Below are 15,527 nucleotides of genomic sequence, written 5' to 3'. Positions count from 1 at the left end.
AGGTGCATACATGTGTCACTCCTCATCTGTGAAAATTTTTTTTCCCTTTAGAGTGAGAAACAGCATAATTCCTGATGAGAATTAGTCGGTTTCCAAGGAAGGCAGGAGAGGCAAGGAAGCCCTTACAAAAAAGATCAGTCCATTTCTCCTTCCTTCCTTCCTTCCTTCCTTCCTTCCTTCCTTCCTTCCTTCCTTCCTTCCTTCCCCCCTCCCTCCTTCCTTCCTTTGTTTCTCATTATGCAATATTCTTCCACAAGCCTCTACTTATTGTCTAGAAAGCATTTTCAGAGATTAGAACAAGATTCTTAAATGTACAGGGGCTGGGGATAGAGCACAATGGAAAGAAAGCTTGTCTTGCATGTAATCAATCCAGGTTCGATCTCTGGTACACCATATGGTCTCTTGAGGCTTCTAGGAGTGATTCTTGAGCCCAGAGCCCAGAGTGAGTCCCGAATACAGCCAGGTGTGCTCTGCCCGCTAATAGTCTTCAATGTTTAAACAAGGGTATATATTTGAGCATGCATATGTGGGCTGTGCATGTAGTCACATACATAGGGACCATTGATATGCAGCATATATTTTTAATCAATTTATTATTCATTGATTTATGCCCCCCTCCACTGTTTGGTTAAGTGTCAAAGGAGGACAGCAAGAGTTTATTGTTTATGTCATAGAAGACAGTGAGGGAGACAGGCAGATAGGTAATAGGCAGGCACACAGACACACACAGACACACACACACATATTACTGTCATTGTCACTGTCCTCCCATTGTTCATCGATTTGCACAAGTGGCCCACTAACGTCTCCATTGTGAGACTTGTTGTTACTGTTTTAGGCATATCGAATACGTCACGGGTAGCTTTCCAGGCTTTGCCGTGTGGGCTAGATACTCTCGGTAGCTTGCCGGGTTCTCCGAGAGGGGCGGTAGAATCAAACCCAGGTCGGCCGGGTCGGTCATGTGCAAGGCAAACGCCCTAATAAGCTTGAAGATGATTCCAGTGCCCATCTGTTAGGGAATGTAACCTTTAATACACAGATGAATATTTGTTTTATTTTATTTTATTTTGCTTTTTAGGTCACACCCGACGATGCACAGGGGTTACTCCTGGCTCTGCACCTAGGAGTTACTCCTGGCGGTGCTCAGGGGACCATATGGGGTGCTGGGAATCGAACCTGGGTCGGCCGCGTGCAGGGCAAACGCCCTACCCACTGTGCTATCTGTCCAGCCCCCACAGATGAATATTTGGAATATGAGCCATTTGCAGATGAGATCTAATAGATCTAATAAAGCACTTTCTGGGTAGCCTTTCATTTTGAACAGATTTTAGACTTACAGAAAACTTACAAAGGATCCTAGAGTTGTCATTTGTCCTTCACCACCTTTCCTGATAGTATTTCACATGAATCACATTATGTTGATCTAACCTAGAATATAAACATTCATATATTTGTTTATCAGGGAGGTGCTTATCTACAAAACCTTACTTGCCTTTCAACAACTTGTCCACTAATGTTTTATTTCCATGCTCGGATTTAATTCAGGATCTTATTACACACTGATGCCATGGGTCTCAAATTTGTGTTAATTTATCCTCTTTCTTTGCTTTTCACTCTCTTGGCACTTTTGAAAGGTTCTGGTCAGTTTGTTTGCTCGACTGTTTTTTCCATTTGGATTCATTTGCCCTTGTCTCATTCAAGTGTTATGCATTTGAGAGAAAGCTACAGAAGAGATGTTTTATTGTTTTCTGTGCAACCAATCAGGAATATTTGAATTTTATGACATACTACTCATGATAAAAACAGTAATCATTTGAATAAGGTCAGGTCTGCTATATTCTCCTGACATTATTATTTCTCCCTTTGTAATTAATAAGGTTCTTTGACACTCTGCAGATGTGCTGTTTTACATTAGGTTTTCTCTCACTAATTTGGATTCCATCAATGGTTCTTGCCTTCAGCAATTACTGTGATGGCATTTGTCTAATGGTCATTTTCCTATTTTCCCAATTCTTTATATATTTACTAATTAGAATTTCACTGAAAAGAAAGTTGCCTCTTCTCTCCCACTTATTTATCAATTATGCATCTATGTTAGCACGGACTCATTAACATTTAAGTTATTCTCTGAGCTATAATCCATTACAATGTTTATTTTGATGCTCAGTTATTTTAGCTTTAATTACTGGTGCTCCTCTGGGTTGGCACCTGTTCCTGTGAGAATCTTCACAGTTCTTGGAGAACTTACTCTCTGGATCCATAAGACGTGGCAGGCTTAATTTCTTTTTTCCTTTCCAAGACTTGGTAGTTAACCATTTCTTCAAACGAAATAAAGCAAGCCTGGGTCCCTCTGAGTGGGCAATGGGGCTAAGAAATAAATCATAGACAATAAGTGTGCTTATTGCTATGAGGTATTGATACTTCCAGATCCTCTCAGGGAACACAGCTGAGAAACTGTACATAATACTATCTTATCCACCTACTTATTTACCTATCTATTACCTAGGTAACTATCTACTTAATCTATCTACTCATCCCTATCTACTTGTAAATGAATGAGTTCATTTTCATCCCTTTAGTTCCAATCTGGCCCCCTAGAATTCATTCTATACCACAGCGTACATGCCTAACACGTATCATTTTCTCCCACTATGAGAAAAGCTGGCTCTCATTTACTCAAAATGTACTTACTTCTTTGTTCAGTCCTAGCGGAGAAATAAAGTACTATCAGAATTGTTTCCAGAGGAAACAAATGTAATGTACCAGCTATTGTACAATGTATGTGTACAATTATTTTTGATGCTAGCCTTAACAGTGCAAAGTCAGAACATTACTTTCCCAAATTACTTAGGTGGCTCTTTTCCTCCTTAGCCTTTCAGTGTTCTTGTATTCTTCACTTGTAAAACATTTAGATTCATTTGGGGGGTATGGTTTGTATTCCCTGGGGTTCTCCCACGTGAGATTTAACTTACTCATTGGGTACATGAATGATTACAAGGTTTCAGAGAGTCAAAAGATGCCTTAAGACAGGACCCCTCAGAATCCCAATGATTCCCTCTCTCATTCTCCATTTCTTATTCTCCACTCATACTCAACTCCCTGTATATAGCTGATCTTACTCGTTTTTGTTTTATCTCTCTTGAAATATTTTGCAAAATTGAGTAGGTGTCTGTGTATGCTCTTAAATCTCCTATTTCTTACATGAAGGATAATGTACTCCAGCGATTCTTTTGCACTTTATGCCCCTCACTTAATAATACATCCTGGAAGAATTTTATATTGGATCACAGAGACCGTGCTCATGTTTTATTTGCAGCTTCTTTGTCCTCTATTTTGAGAACATAATGTATTTTTCTGTTTTCCTACGTATGGTCACTTACATGGTGTGTGCATATTTTCATCCTGCTGGAGGTATGTTTTAGGGTAGATTTCCTAAAAGTAAGGTTGCTGCTAGCAGAGTTGTTTGATTAGGTGGTACCCGATTCCCTGCTCCAGTGGGGATGAACCAGTTTGTTCTCATCGGCAATGTATTGTCGTATTTCACTTTATTTCACTAAAATGACAGGTGAGAAATGGTATTGCTGTGTATTGTTTGATTTTGCATCAGTTAAGAAGATGTTTAATGCACACAGGAAAAAAAAAAAAAGGAGGCTGGGAGGGTTGGATCCGATAGAACAGCAGTGTCCTAACAAGACTATACCAGTGACAAGAAGATATGGATATTAGGCTGACTATTCTGAAGTGTGGACGGGGGGAAGGAAAAGCATCCGTGGAAGCCAGAGAGGGCCCTGGAGACATGAAGGGAAAGAGAGCACCACCTTTAATGCACTTCACAAGAGATAGGCTTTGGAAGACTGGCTGGGTTCTGCACACAAGCAAAAAGGTGACTCACAAATAATGTACAAAAGAGAGACTCCAAGGGTTTGAAAAATCTTGTTCATAAAGAATTGCTGATCTAAAAGATCTCCACAAACAAACAGGAAGCTAGGAGGCCATGGGGCCAACCAAAGATTGAAACAGGCTGTAAATGAACAGTCAGAGCAGCAAAGACTCGAGGGGCTGGTGATTCACATTGTGGACCTGAAAAAAGAGGGACAGAGTCCAGCCTGCTAGAAGCCCCCAGGTAAGAGGGTGCCGAGGTGCCATTCATTTTCTAGAACAGAGTGAAAGGATGGTCCTAACAGTGATTAGGGATGACCAACCCGCCAAAATGAGATTTCTAGGGATGTACAAAACAACAACAAAAACCAAAATAATCTGTTAAATATAGAATAAAAAAAACACACACAGATACTGTGTGATGAACAGCATCACTTGTGACAAATGTCTGCTAGGACAGGATGATACAACCATTTTCAGCAGGAGACAGATCAGCCACTGTAACTTTGGTGACATTGCCATTCTACATCAGAGGCAAATTTCAGAGCAGAGATCAGGGAGGCCTTTCCATTTTTAAAAGAAAGAGGAGATCAATAATCGATGTACAGGACAACACATACAGCAAGGACAACAGCAAAATGTGGCTGATAGGCTCAAAAGCTGGACTCTGGAAATTTAGTGACAAAAAAGGACAGATGAATGACAGAAAGAAGGAAAGTAATGAAGCAAATACAGTGATTTTCTATTATGTGCTGGGTTCCACTTCCTCCCTGGAGAAATAATAAGGGCACTCCCTGCTCTTCGCTTACCTGGGTAGAACAGAGGCAGCGTAATACAGGTTTCATGGTTGGAATTAAGCAAAGAAATGAAGTGCAGTGAAAAGGGTAGAGATGGGGCCAAGTTCCACAAAAGAGGTGAGTGACCCTTTCATAAGAAATTCTCAGGGGCTGGAGTGATAGCACAGAGGGCAGGGTGTTTGCCTTGCACGCAGCCAACCTGAGTTCGATTCCCAGCATCCCATATGGTCCCCCGAGCACCTCCAGGAGTAATTCCTGAGTGCATGAGTCAGGAGTAACCCCTGTGCATCGCCCGGTGTGACCCAAAAAAAAAAGAAAAAAAAAAGAAGAAAAAGAAAAGAAAGAAAGAACAAAAGGAGAAGAGATATATATATAAAAAATTCAGTGAAGATTGTGAAGAGAATGAATGCAACCCGGAAGTTCCAGCCGAGCCTTCTGGGAAAGCCCACAGGAACAGTCAGTCTGTCCAGGGAGGCTGGGGACAGGGTCACCAGCTGTGGCTGTGAGCAGCTGGCGGAGCCACATGCTACTTCACTGCCTTCCCCAGCTCGGCATTTCTGTGCTGGAATAATATTATGCATAAATAGAGTAAGACCAAATCATCCCATTTATACATTTTATGTGTCTATTAATATGGACAACAGTTTCCTCTCCATCGTACTAGTCAAGTTTCGAATACAAATGTGGCTCCAGCCTCCCTCCCCCCCACCACAGCCCGCCTTCAGCACTAATTGCTTCAGAGAACACTTAGGAGTCATTTTTCATGATGATGGTGAGCAGGGGGAAAGCAGATGGCACAGGCATGTTATTGATTTGATGAACCTTGCCGGGCCCATGGAATAAATGGAACGGAGGGTATGGTCACTGCATCCAGACTTAAGGTTTTCCAGGTTCAGCTTTGGTTATGTCAGACAGTCAGCTCACAGGGCAAAGGCCCCTGAGTCCTCCTCAACTTTCAAACAATGAGTCCAGGAGCTCTTGAGAACTCCTCCATTACCTCCTGGGAGTCTTGAGGAATGACCAGCTCTCCCAGCTCTGAAGGAGGAGGAGCTCCCTCTCATGCTTTACCTGTGCGACAGCTGTTATCTGGATGCCCCCAGCTAGGGACAACCCTCCAGTTTAATGGGTTGTGTTTATTTGCAAATGGCTAATGCAGAAAAGGAAATGAATTACTCACTTTTCAGAGGGCTGTAGAGTCTTTGCAGTAAAAACCCCAGAGAAAGACCGTTCTGGTTATAAGAAATTAATGTGATGATAATCAAGCTTTGCCTTTTAAGAATGACATTTATTATTGCTGGTGCTTGCTCCTTCACTGGGTCTCTTATAAAGAATGAAAGGATATTCAAACTTGAAAATGCTTTTTTGCCGGTGCCCTGACACCATTTTACTATAAAAGGTAGTAACTGTAAATGACCATCAGCACAACATGGAATTTTTACCAAAACCTGAACATATTCCCAACTGCATTTGACAAAGGGGCATTTGGCCTTTGAAAGTGGACTTGTGGAAAAATAATGCTTAAGGGAGAAAGAATTCCTGGTGTCTTTGACCTGTACTTTTCTTTGACTATTATTGTCTCTGTTAATTTGTTAGTAAGGAGACTTATTTCCACAGACTACTTAATTTCCCTTATGGGGTCTGAGAAGTTCCATTGTGCCTCCCATTTCTGGGTACTGGGGCAGAAGGCTGTGTAATCATGTCTTCTGGGAAGAAGTGGGGACATCTTGGACTCTCCAGATTTCACTTTGCAAACTGTGAGAGAGAACTAGAAAATTACTAAGGCTATTCCAAAAGCTCACCAAACTCTAAATTTCTGTGTCACTCAGAATTACCCATCCACCCTTGGCCAATGCAGCCGATTAGCCTTCCCCTAAATTCCTGTAAATCTACACAATACCAGACAACTAAACGCCTGACCAATGAAGAGCAATATATTGTGTACTTTGGCAGCTGTATACAGACTTCATGTCAACCATCACCATTAACTGTGGGGGGTTGTCTTAAGCTTTATTTACACCCACAAAATTCTTTTTTGTGTGTTGTTTTGTGGTGTCAAAGGCAACTTGCTTATTCTAAACCAAACCTGATTTTCTTCTTTGGCTCTGCAAGTTGATCTGTTGAACTGCTTGCTTTTTCCTGTTTTCTCTTTGACCACAGGAATTATCTACCAGTCAATTCTAGAAACACCTGAAAAGAGTGGTGGCTGGAGAGAAGAAAAAGGAAAAAAATGCTTCGGCCATTCAGGATTGGGAGTCTCATCTTTCATGCCTATGAATTCTGACTTTTATGCATGCTTGTTTTCAACCGTTTTTTCCTGAAAAGATTTGAGCTAACATTTAGGGTACTATACTCACGTCTGCAGTATGTTTTAATTATCCATAATGACTTTCTTCATATATTTTGATTCCTAGATTCCTTTTTGTATACCTCAAGCCCAGGAAAAACGGTCTTCTACTACGTCCAAAATTTCATTATACCCTAAAAGTCTAACCTAATCTCATTGTTTTTTGGAAGTAAAGTCACTCAGGGAACATTCTCAGTCATAATCGACACATTGATCTGGATGTTTCGATACTAGAGTCCAGCATTACAGTGCTGCTTAGGCCCAGTGGTACTGGGGTGACTAGCACTGTACTCAATCAGGATCAGGAAGCCACAGGGTGCTAGCTATCAAACATGGGTCCTTATACATATAGGAAGACATACCCCTCTGAGCTGGGAGTTATCTCTGTGACCCTAAATCTATTATTTTATACAGGAGAACAACATATTTGCCACGTCTCAGAGCTAATGAGTGGTTAAAAATAGACCAGGATCTTAGGATTTTGGGCTGTAAGTCCACATGCAGAGCCTAAGTTTTTCTGTAATTGTCCAACCCTCATTGCTATTACTTACAAGGTCACTGTTTCTCTGTCTAACAGATGTGCCACAGCAAACAGGATTTGCATTTTTCCAAATTTCTGGCATAAACCACCGCCAAAGAGAAATGAACTGTTCCTTCCCATTAAACTGATTGTTTAGCAGCCCCCCTCTTTCTTTTTTCTCTTTGACTCTGGATGGACAGTTATTTGGGCAGAGGGCCAGGTGGGTGCCCCTGTATCTTTATCCAGAAGAGCACAGTGACAAGTGAGGATTGCTCATCCTTTTAAGAAGTCTCGGGCTGGAACAACAGCACAGTGGGTAGGGCATTTGCCTTGCATATGGCTGACCCGGGTTCGATTCCCAGCATCCTATATGGTCCCCTGAGCACAGCCAGGAGTGATTCCTGAGTGCAGAGCCAGGAGTAACCCCTGTGCATCACCGGGTGTGACCCAAAAAGAAAAAAAAAGAAGTGTCTCAGTCAACAGCTATACTGGCTCTGGACAAGTCATTCAGTCCCTCATGAATTTGAGGACTGAACTGTAAAAGGAGAACTAGAATAGCTCCTTGGTAGGTTCACTTGAGAGTTAAGTCAATGAATACTGGGCCTACCTCTCGTCCTCCCTTGCATTTTCTTAAACACGTTTTCCATTAGTCAACACACACAAGCAAGGCTTCCAAGACAATGGGTATGTCATATTAAAAGTATTCTAAAATTGGGGCTGGAGAAATAGTCCACTGATGGGGTGCTTGCCTCGCACATGGCTGAACTAGGTTCAATCTCCTCCAGCATCCCATATGGTACCCTGAGCCCTCCAGGAGTGATTCCTGAGTAGAGAGTCAGGAGTAAGCCCTGAGCATCATTGTATTTGGACCCCAAACCCCAAAATAAATACAAAGTAATAAAAATATTCTAAAATTAATTTAGTTCTTAACATCATACAATATTCCTCGATATTTCAAAATAATTTGATCATCCTTCCAAAACTGATCAGCCTACAAATATGAAACTTTCAAACCTTTGACCTTCTAGTACTCTTCCTCTCCCATCAGAGACGAAGCATGATCAGGGCAAAATTCTACTGTCACTTGGAACACAGAGCTCCCTCCTGCTGGCAGTGGACATTTGTGCTGCTGGGAATTATAATCCAGTAGGAAAGTTAATTTCCTTCTTATTAGTAAGAATCCACAGGCTCTAGAATCCATAATCTTCCATCATAAAGTGACAGCCATCATGATCATTTTCAATTTATGCTTTGGAAGCGCTCTATTTACTTTGCCCACATTTCATCTTAATGTGACGCTAACATGCTTGGGGACCTTGCTTGTCCAAGGTGATTGGAGACTCACTTGGTTGTCTAGAGCTGGCCGCACAGTTTCTCCACATATCCGGCTTTTGTGTAAAGATAGTCTTTCACCCAACTCCAGGGCAGAAGAGAGCATGGCGACACGGGGTCCATATGTCAACAGCAGAAAACCCATATTAATCTGAGTGCATCTGGCAGTGTGGACAGAGGCCGCTCCCAGAAATACAGGAATGAAACAGCAGGCTTGCCAGGTAGGGGAGCAAAGAATCTAATAAGTCAGGCCCCAGGAATGCCAAAAAGACTCTATAATAATTTCTTTTGCTTTTACTCTTATAAACCACCTATAGGGAGAATTGCTCACAAACATCTAAATTCATTTTATTAAAGGGAAAAAGAAGATTAGTGCCTGGGGACAATCAAAAGGATGAAGTCACATTTCTTCTCTTGACCTCTAGGATGGAAAGCACGAAAGAGATTTGACACAAGTTAGATAGAGGGCTGTGTTTGGCTATTCCTTGCTGAAGAACATTTAAATACTAACTTGTGGGAAAAGAGCAGAATCTACTGCCAATGCCACATTTGAAAATAAAATTGATCACTAACTACGTAACAAGACAAGAGAAGGGCCATGTGGGTACCTGTAGGCTTCTGACTCACTCAGTGCTAAGTGGTGAGCTCCAGAGTCCTAGAGACCACCACCGCGAGGCTGCCCAAGGAGGCTTCCTTCCTCCTCCATATTTCTAAATCCACTCATCTACGGCTGCTTTTATTCACGGTTATGAAGAGTGTATTAAGGAAAGCATCACTCGACATTTAAGAAGTGATGTTTACAGACTTTAAAACACTGTAGCCTGATTTTTTTTTTAAAAAATGTTGCGCTTGTGCAAAGTACTGCAAAAAGACTTTCCATCTAATAATAAATGTCAATTGATCATTGAGTAGCTATGCAACATTTGGAGACATAAATAGCCCAAGAGCCAAGCCAAGCCTCTTAGAGCCAAGAGGGAGAGGAAAGGCCCAGAACAGAGCAATATGAAACTTTCCTGCAGACCCTGACTCCTTCTTACTGGTTTTCACAGTGAGGTTGGTATTTTCCCCCTAAAGATTATTTCTCAACACTTTACTAAAAAATGTTAAATACCTAGCAGATTGGAAAGAACTTTATAATGAATACCAGTATTCTTACCTCCTACATTCTAACATCAATGTTTAACCAAATAAACTTATTTAATCATTTTTGAGGGTAAAACTCAGCCAGGACAGATCAAAGCTCAGATCCAGTGATGTTTCTAGGGCCTAGGGGTGCTGAAGGACAAAAAGGACACTTATGCTATGCTTAGGGGACCCCAGGCTACAGTGTCCATGATCAACCTGGGGCCTCGAGCAGTCCAAAGCATTCATTCCAACCTTTTAAGCTATTTCCCTTCTCTCTTATGTTTACTTTAAATAAACATATCAGTTCATCTATCCATTCATCAATAACATGCTTTGGGTGCATTTCAAAGTAGATTGCAGACAGCAGAAAATAAGGTATTTGTAGGAGTATAATCAAAGAGTGTTCCTACTTCTAACAAAGTAAGTAAGTAAAGTAAAGTTACTGGGCCCGCTCAAGCAAATCTAACAAAGTAACTAGGAAAAAAAAAGTATTTTTCAAAGACAAAGGAAAAGTTCATCCTAAATTACTGTATGCAAGACTCAATAGACTATGATCATCTACAGGCTCCACACAGATGCTCAATGTAGTTCAGTCTCTAGGTTTTTAAAACATAAATTAGGAGCTGGAGCGATAGCACAGCGGGTAGGGCGTTTGCCTTGCACATGGCTAACCCGGGTTCAAATCCCAGCATCCCATATGGTCCCCTGAGTACCGCCAGGAGTAATTCCTGAGTGCAGAGCCAGGAGTAACCCCTGAGCATTGCCGGGTGTGACCCAAAAAGCAAAAAAAAAAAAAAACAAAAAAAAAAACCATAAGTTAGCTCAAGGTTACAGATATTTTCATTATTCCTCCAAATGTCTGAATACTGGAGGATATGGCTGTGGACTGTAGAGAAATAACTTCCCTGTTGGACAGCATCATTAAAATCGACCTGGGATTTAGCAGTAAATATAGTTCTGTCCTTGTCTTCTATATTCGAATGCTTTCCCAATTATTCCCAATGTAGGAATACACAAACTTCTACATTCCTGTTCCCTCAATTATAAATTAAATTTATTATTAAAAAATATATCACACAGACTTGTCATAAACCCCAACATACACACATAAAACAAACAAAAACCCAGAAAAATGCTTTGTCAAGAGTCAAGCACTGGTTACATCTAACATAGCAGTATTGTTACTCATCCTAATGGACCTGCAATGAAACACCACTGAGGAAAAGGTCCATGTTGGGACTTTGAACTTTCCAAGCAAACAAAAGGGATCTCAGAGGTTAAAGGGATAAAGTACTGGCAGTTCTCTTCACTCTGTCCTTCAGTATGTCATCTTGTCAAGGAGGTAGATGGAGCTTGGTGTATATCACACAGATTTGTTTTCATTAGTGAAGTGTTTGTTTTGTAAATCCTCCCAGTGCTAAAACAATGCTGCTATTAGCTGGGCACAATTGTCCTATAACTGTCCGTTCTGCCTGATCCAAAAGAAGTAGGAAACTCACAGAAAGTAAAAGAAGAAGAGGTTCACATTTTTTGAGTAAATACCTAGAAAGAAACTCTGGGTGGAAATTCCTACAACAAGATAACACCAAGTACCACAAATGACAAGTTTGAAGAAGATGGACACCTGCTGTCCCCAAGTGGGAAAAATTCTTACATGAATAGGTTGTGTTTAACAAAGCACAAAGGGGTTTGTGGCTTTCTTTTCTTCTTCTTCTTCTTCTTTTTTTTTTTTAAACTTTTATTTTTTTGGCCTGTTTGGCCACAAATCAAGAAAGCGAGGAGCAAGGTCAAAGCTAACAAGGGAACCAAGAGAAGATAAAATACGCAGGGAGGCAACTTCTTCATCCATTACTATTACTGAGAACCTGCCAAATCGTTGGCATTTTATTCCGTGCTTAAGGGGGCTTCAAAACAAAGACAGATCTGAAATCACCCTAACCCTAAAAACACATCCATATTACTAAGAGAATCACTGAAAGACCAGAAAAATCAGAAATTGTTAGCAGGTAGAATCAGATACGTAACAAGAGAGCAAAAAGCATGTTGTGCGATTTAATTACATAGTACCAATCCCATTTGGTTGATTTAGAAATCATGCTCCATATTGATTATGTGGATGGTCAATACTGTCCACATAATCAAAGACAAGACCACGAAGAGAGTATCTGTAGATACTCCTAAATACCCAAAGACACTGCCCATGGAGGCAAAGGAGCGGCAGAGGATATAGCATGCTGGGCCCATAGAAAGAAAAGCGCCCTGCCTGTGGGTACTGGCCCAGGAACATACCACCTGGATGGACACACACACAAATAACTACATTCAGCTTTCACCTTCGGGATCTCTTCCAAACACATAAGTAAGTTCCCTCATTTATTTATTTATTTGCTTGTTTGCTTTTTTGGGTCACACCCAGAGATGCTCAGGGGTGATTCCTGGCTCTGCACTCAGGAATTACTCCTGGTGGTGCTGGGGGACCATATGGGATGCCAGGGGTCGAACATGGGTCAGCCGTGTGCAAGGCAAATGCCTTCTCCGCTGTACTATCCCTCCAGCCCTGAATTCCCTCATTCATAAAGGATCTTCTGTCTTTATCACTCTCATCCATTATGAACCACAAACAGGGAGAAAGGCTTGCCCAAAGGGCCAAGTCTCACCTTGCTGGTGAGGCTCCTCTTGTCCTTGACCCAATTTGGAGTGTGGACAACACTATGAACGTGTGCTTCCAGTGATCACACACGTGTATATTCAACAAGCACGTTTTCTATGGCTGCTTGGGAGACTCGCCACTCCGGTGGTGTTTGGGTACCATGAGGTCCTGAGGATAGAACTCAGGGTTTGGCACGTGCTGGGTCTGTGCTCTCCCACTTGAGTCACAGCACTCGGCATCTTGACATGTATTTTCAAGAGGACCATCAGCAAATCAGAGTTTATGGTGAGGTGATGATTTGGGTGAATAGCACCACTCTTACCTGACTGCCCAGGTGGAGGGGCACCTGATGATCCTCGAGGGAGACAGAGGAACACGGTCAGGACGGCGGCTCTGTTTCCCGCGCATGGCTCAATGGCTATGGGCTTGGGGGCGCCCTGGAAAAGAAAAACCAGTTTAGATGTATAGAACCGACAGGCCAATGGATGCCATTTGACCTTCTTTTCCCCCTCTTATCTTTACACATAACGTTATTGAACATTCTGTGTGGGGATATAAACATGGGCTCACAACAGCATGTTTCATTACCAAAAAAAAAATCCAGTTAGGGCAGATAGCTCAAAGGGCTGTAAGAGTGCTGAGTGCAATCTCTACTGTATTATCCCCACCCAGCACCAGGAAGAGCAACCCCAGGAAAAGAGTTGGCAGAAGCCCCAGAGCACTGCCAGGGGTGCCCTAACCTCTCAACGACGATCCAAACGACCATGCTAGTGCAGTACTAAGGAGTTTTTGGAGGAGAGGCCTTCCACATTTAGAAAATATTTTTCATATTGGTACATTTTTTATTTTTTTCCATTTTAAAGAAGTTCTCTTGGCTTTGCTTGTCTTTATCTCATTATTTTCTTTCTTGGGCTTTACCTTCAAAGAGGTTTATGTTCACAGCAAAATCTGAAACATGAAACAGAGTTTGGGCACATGCCCACCGCTCTACCTCGTATCAACATTTCCCCAAGACTAGAACCTTAGTTAGGGCTGATGGGGACATGTCACTGTCCCCCAGTGCCTACGGTGTACATTAGGGTTTACACTCGGGATTGGACATTCTGTGGATCTGGACAAATGACTAAGAGTATGTATCCATCATTGGAGTATCTGACACAGTCCTTTGGCTGTCTGAAAGTGATTATCCTCTGCTCAGTCATCCTTCCTTCCTCCTCCAATTCAAGGAAGCTCCTCTAATTCAGGGAAGCCATCCAGCTTTTTTCTCTGTCTATATAATTTTTCCTTTTCTCAAATGCCATACGGTATTTAGCTTTTTCAGATGGATTTCTTTCACTTGGAAATGCATTCCACTTTCTTCCTTGTCTTTTTATCCCTTAATAGCTTATTTATTCTGGGAGGTGGAGTGGGGTGGGGGCTAACATGGTTCAAAACCAGAGCTTCACATACAAGGCATGTGCTCTGCTACTTAGTTATATCCTTGGCTGGTGGATGATTTCTTTTCAGTGTGAACCATATTCCATTTTCTTGTTGTACCACAGTTTATTTAATCATTTACCTCCTGAAGATTACTGAGTTCCTTCCAAGTTTAGGCTGTTACAAATAAATCTGTTATAAACATCTGTATACAAGTATTTAAGTGTAGACTTAAGTTTGCAATTTCCTTGGACAAATATCAAGCACGATTTCTGTATCAAAGACACCATCTATGTGTCATTTTAACACTAACTCTTGGCACAATCTAGATGTTAAATTTGCCTACATTTGAATAAATGAATGAGCTTCATTAAATTGAATGTATAGCTTCTGAGTCAAAGTTATGGTTATGCCACTTTTGCTCTTTTATTTTTCTCCACACAATTTCTTCCTTTTATCAATGATGCCTATGTAACAAGTTTATCTAAGCAAATGATCACAATCTAAAACATTCCTTTGGCATATCTCTAATGTCACTTCACTGAAACACATAACAGTAGCTTATCATTACAAAAATTTATACGTAATATGACTACAGGAATAAAATAAACATAGTAATCAAAAAGTAAATGCTAGTATTTTACTGAGTACTTACTATGGATTTGATGCTAAAATTACTTTATATGTATAATATTATAAAAAAACACAGTAAGATAAAAACACTAAGCAAGAGTTTTAAAAAGGGCTGCTTCCTCTGTGGAAAGCAATATGGAGATTTCTAAAAAAACGCCCACATGAGATGCGTGCTGAAAGTAGGCTATGGACCAAATATGATGGCTGCTTAGTACCTGTATTGTAAACCATAACACCACAGAGAGAGAGAGAAAGAGGGAATGTGCCTGCCACAGAGGCAGGGGGTGGCAGATGGGATACTGGGAACATTGGTGGTGTAGAATGGGGACTGTTAGAGGGATGGGTACTTGAACATTATATGACTGAAACATAATCACGAAAATTTGTAAGTCTGTAAAAAAAAATAATAATTTAAAAAATACAGTGATTTAGTAACCAAAAAAAAAAAACACCCTCCCATATGACCCAATGATATAACTTCTTGGCTTCTACCTCCAAAATACTTAACACAAAAATATTAACTTGAAAGGACATAAGCACAACCATGTTCACTGTAGCACTTAGTATGATGGTGAAGATAGGACAACCACCCAAGTGCCCGACTATAGATAAATAGATCAAGAAGCTGTGGTTTACATATATGATAGAACTCTATGTGGCTGTAAGAAACAACACAATCATGCAATTTGCCACATCACAGATGGAACTAGACGGTATCATGCTGAGTGAAGTCAATTAGAAGGAAAAGGGATAGAAACAAAATGATCTTTCATATATTAGATTTAGGGCTACACAATAAGAAGCAACAAATGGCCAAAGGCACAGAAACAG

At 41.1% G+C, this 15,527-nt stretch overlaps 1 protein-coding gene across 1 annotated transcript in view; it reads right to left on the bottom strand.

Moving 5' to 3' along the window:
• The window catches only part of ATRNL1 (attractin like 1), a 788,116-nt gene that overhangs the window by 102,745 nt on the left and 669,844 nt on the right, over positions 1 to 15,527 (bottom strand). Inside the window, exon 28 of the mRNA XM_056120591.1 lies at positions 12,970 to 13,084. Within this exon, the coding sequence (XP_055976566.1) occupies positions 12,970 to 13,084 (115 nt within the window). The remainder of the gene's footprint in view (positions 1 to 12,969; positions 13,085 to 15,527) is intronic.

The sequence above is a fragment of the Sorex fumeus genome, unplaced genomic scaffold, assembly GCF_029834395.1.
Source record: "Sorex fumeus unplaced genomic scaffold, SorFum_2.1 ptg000043l, whole genome shotgun sequence".
Lineage (NCBI taxonomy): Eukaryota > Metazoa > Chordata > Mammalia > Eulipotyphla > Soricidae > Sorex > Sorex fumeus.
This window is presented reverse-complemented; position numbering and strand designations above follow the sequence as displayed.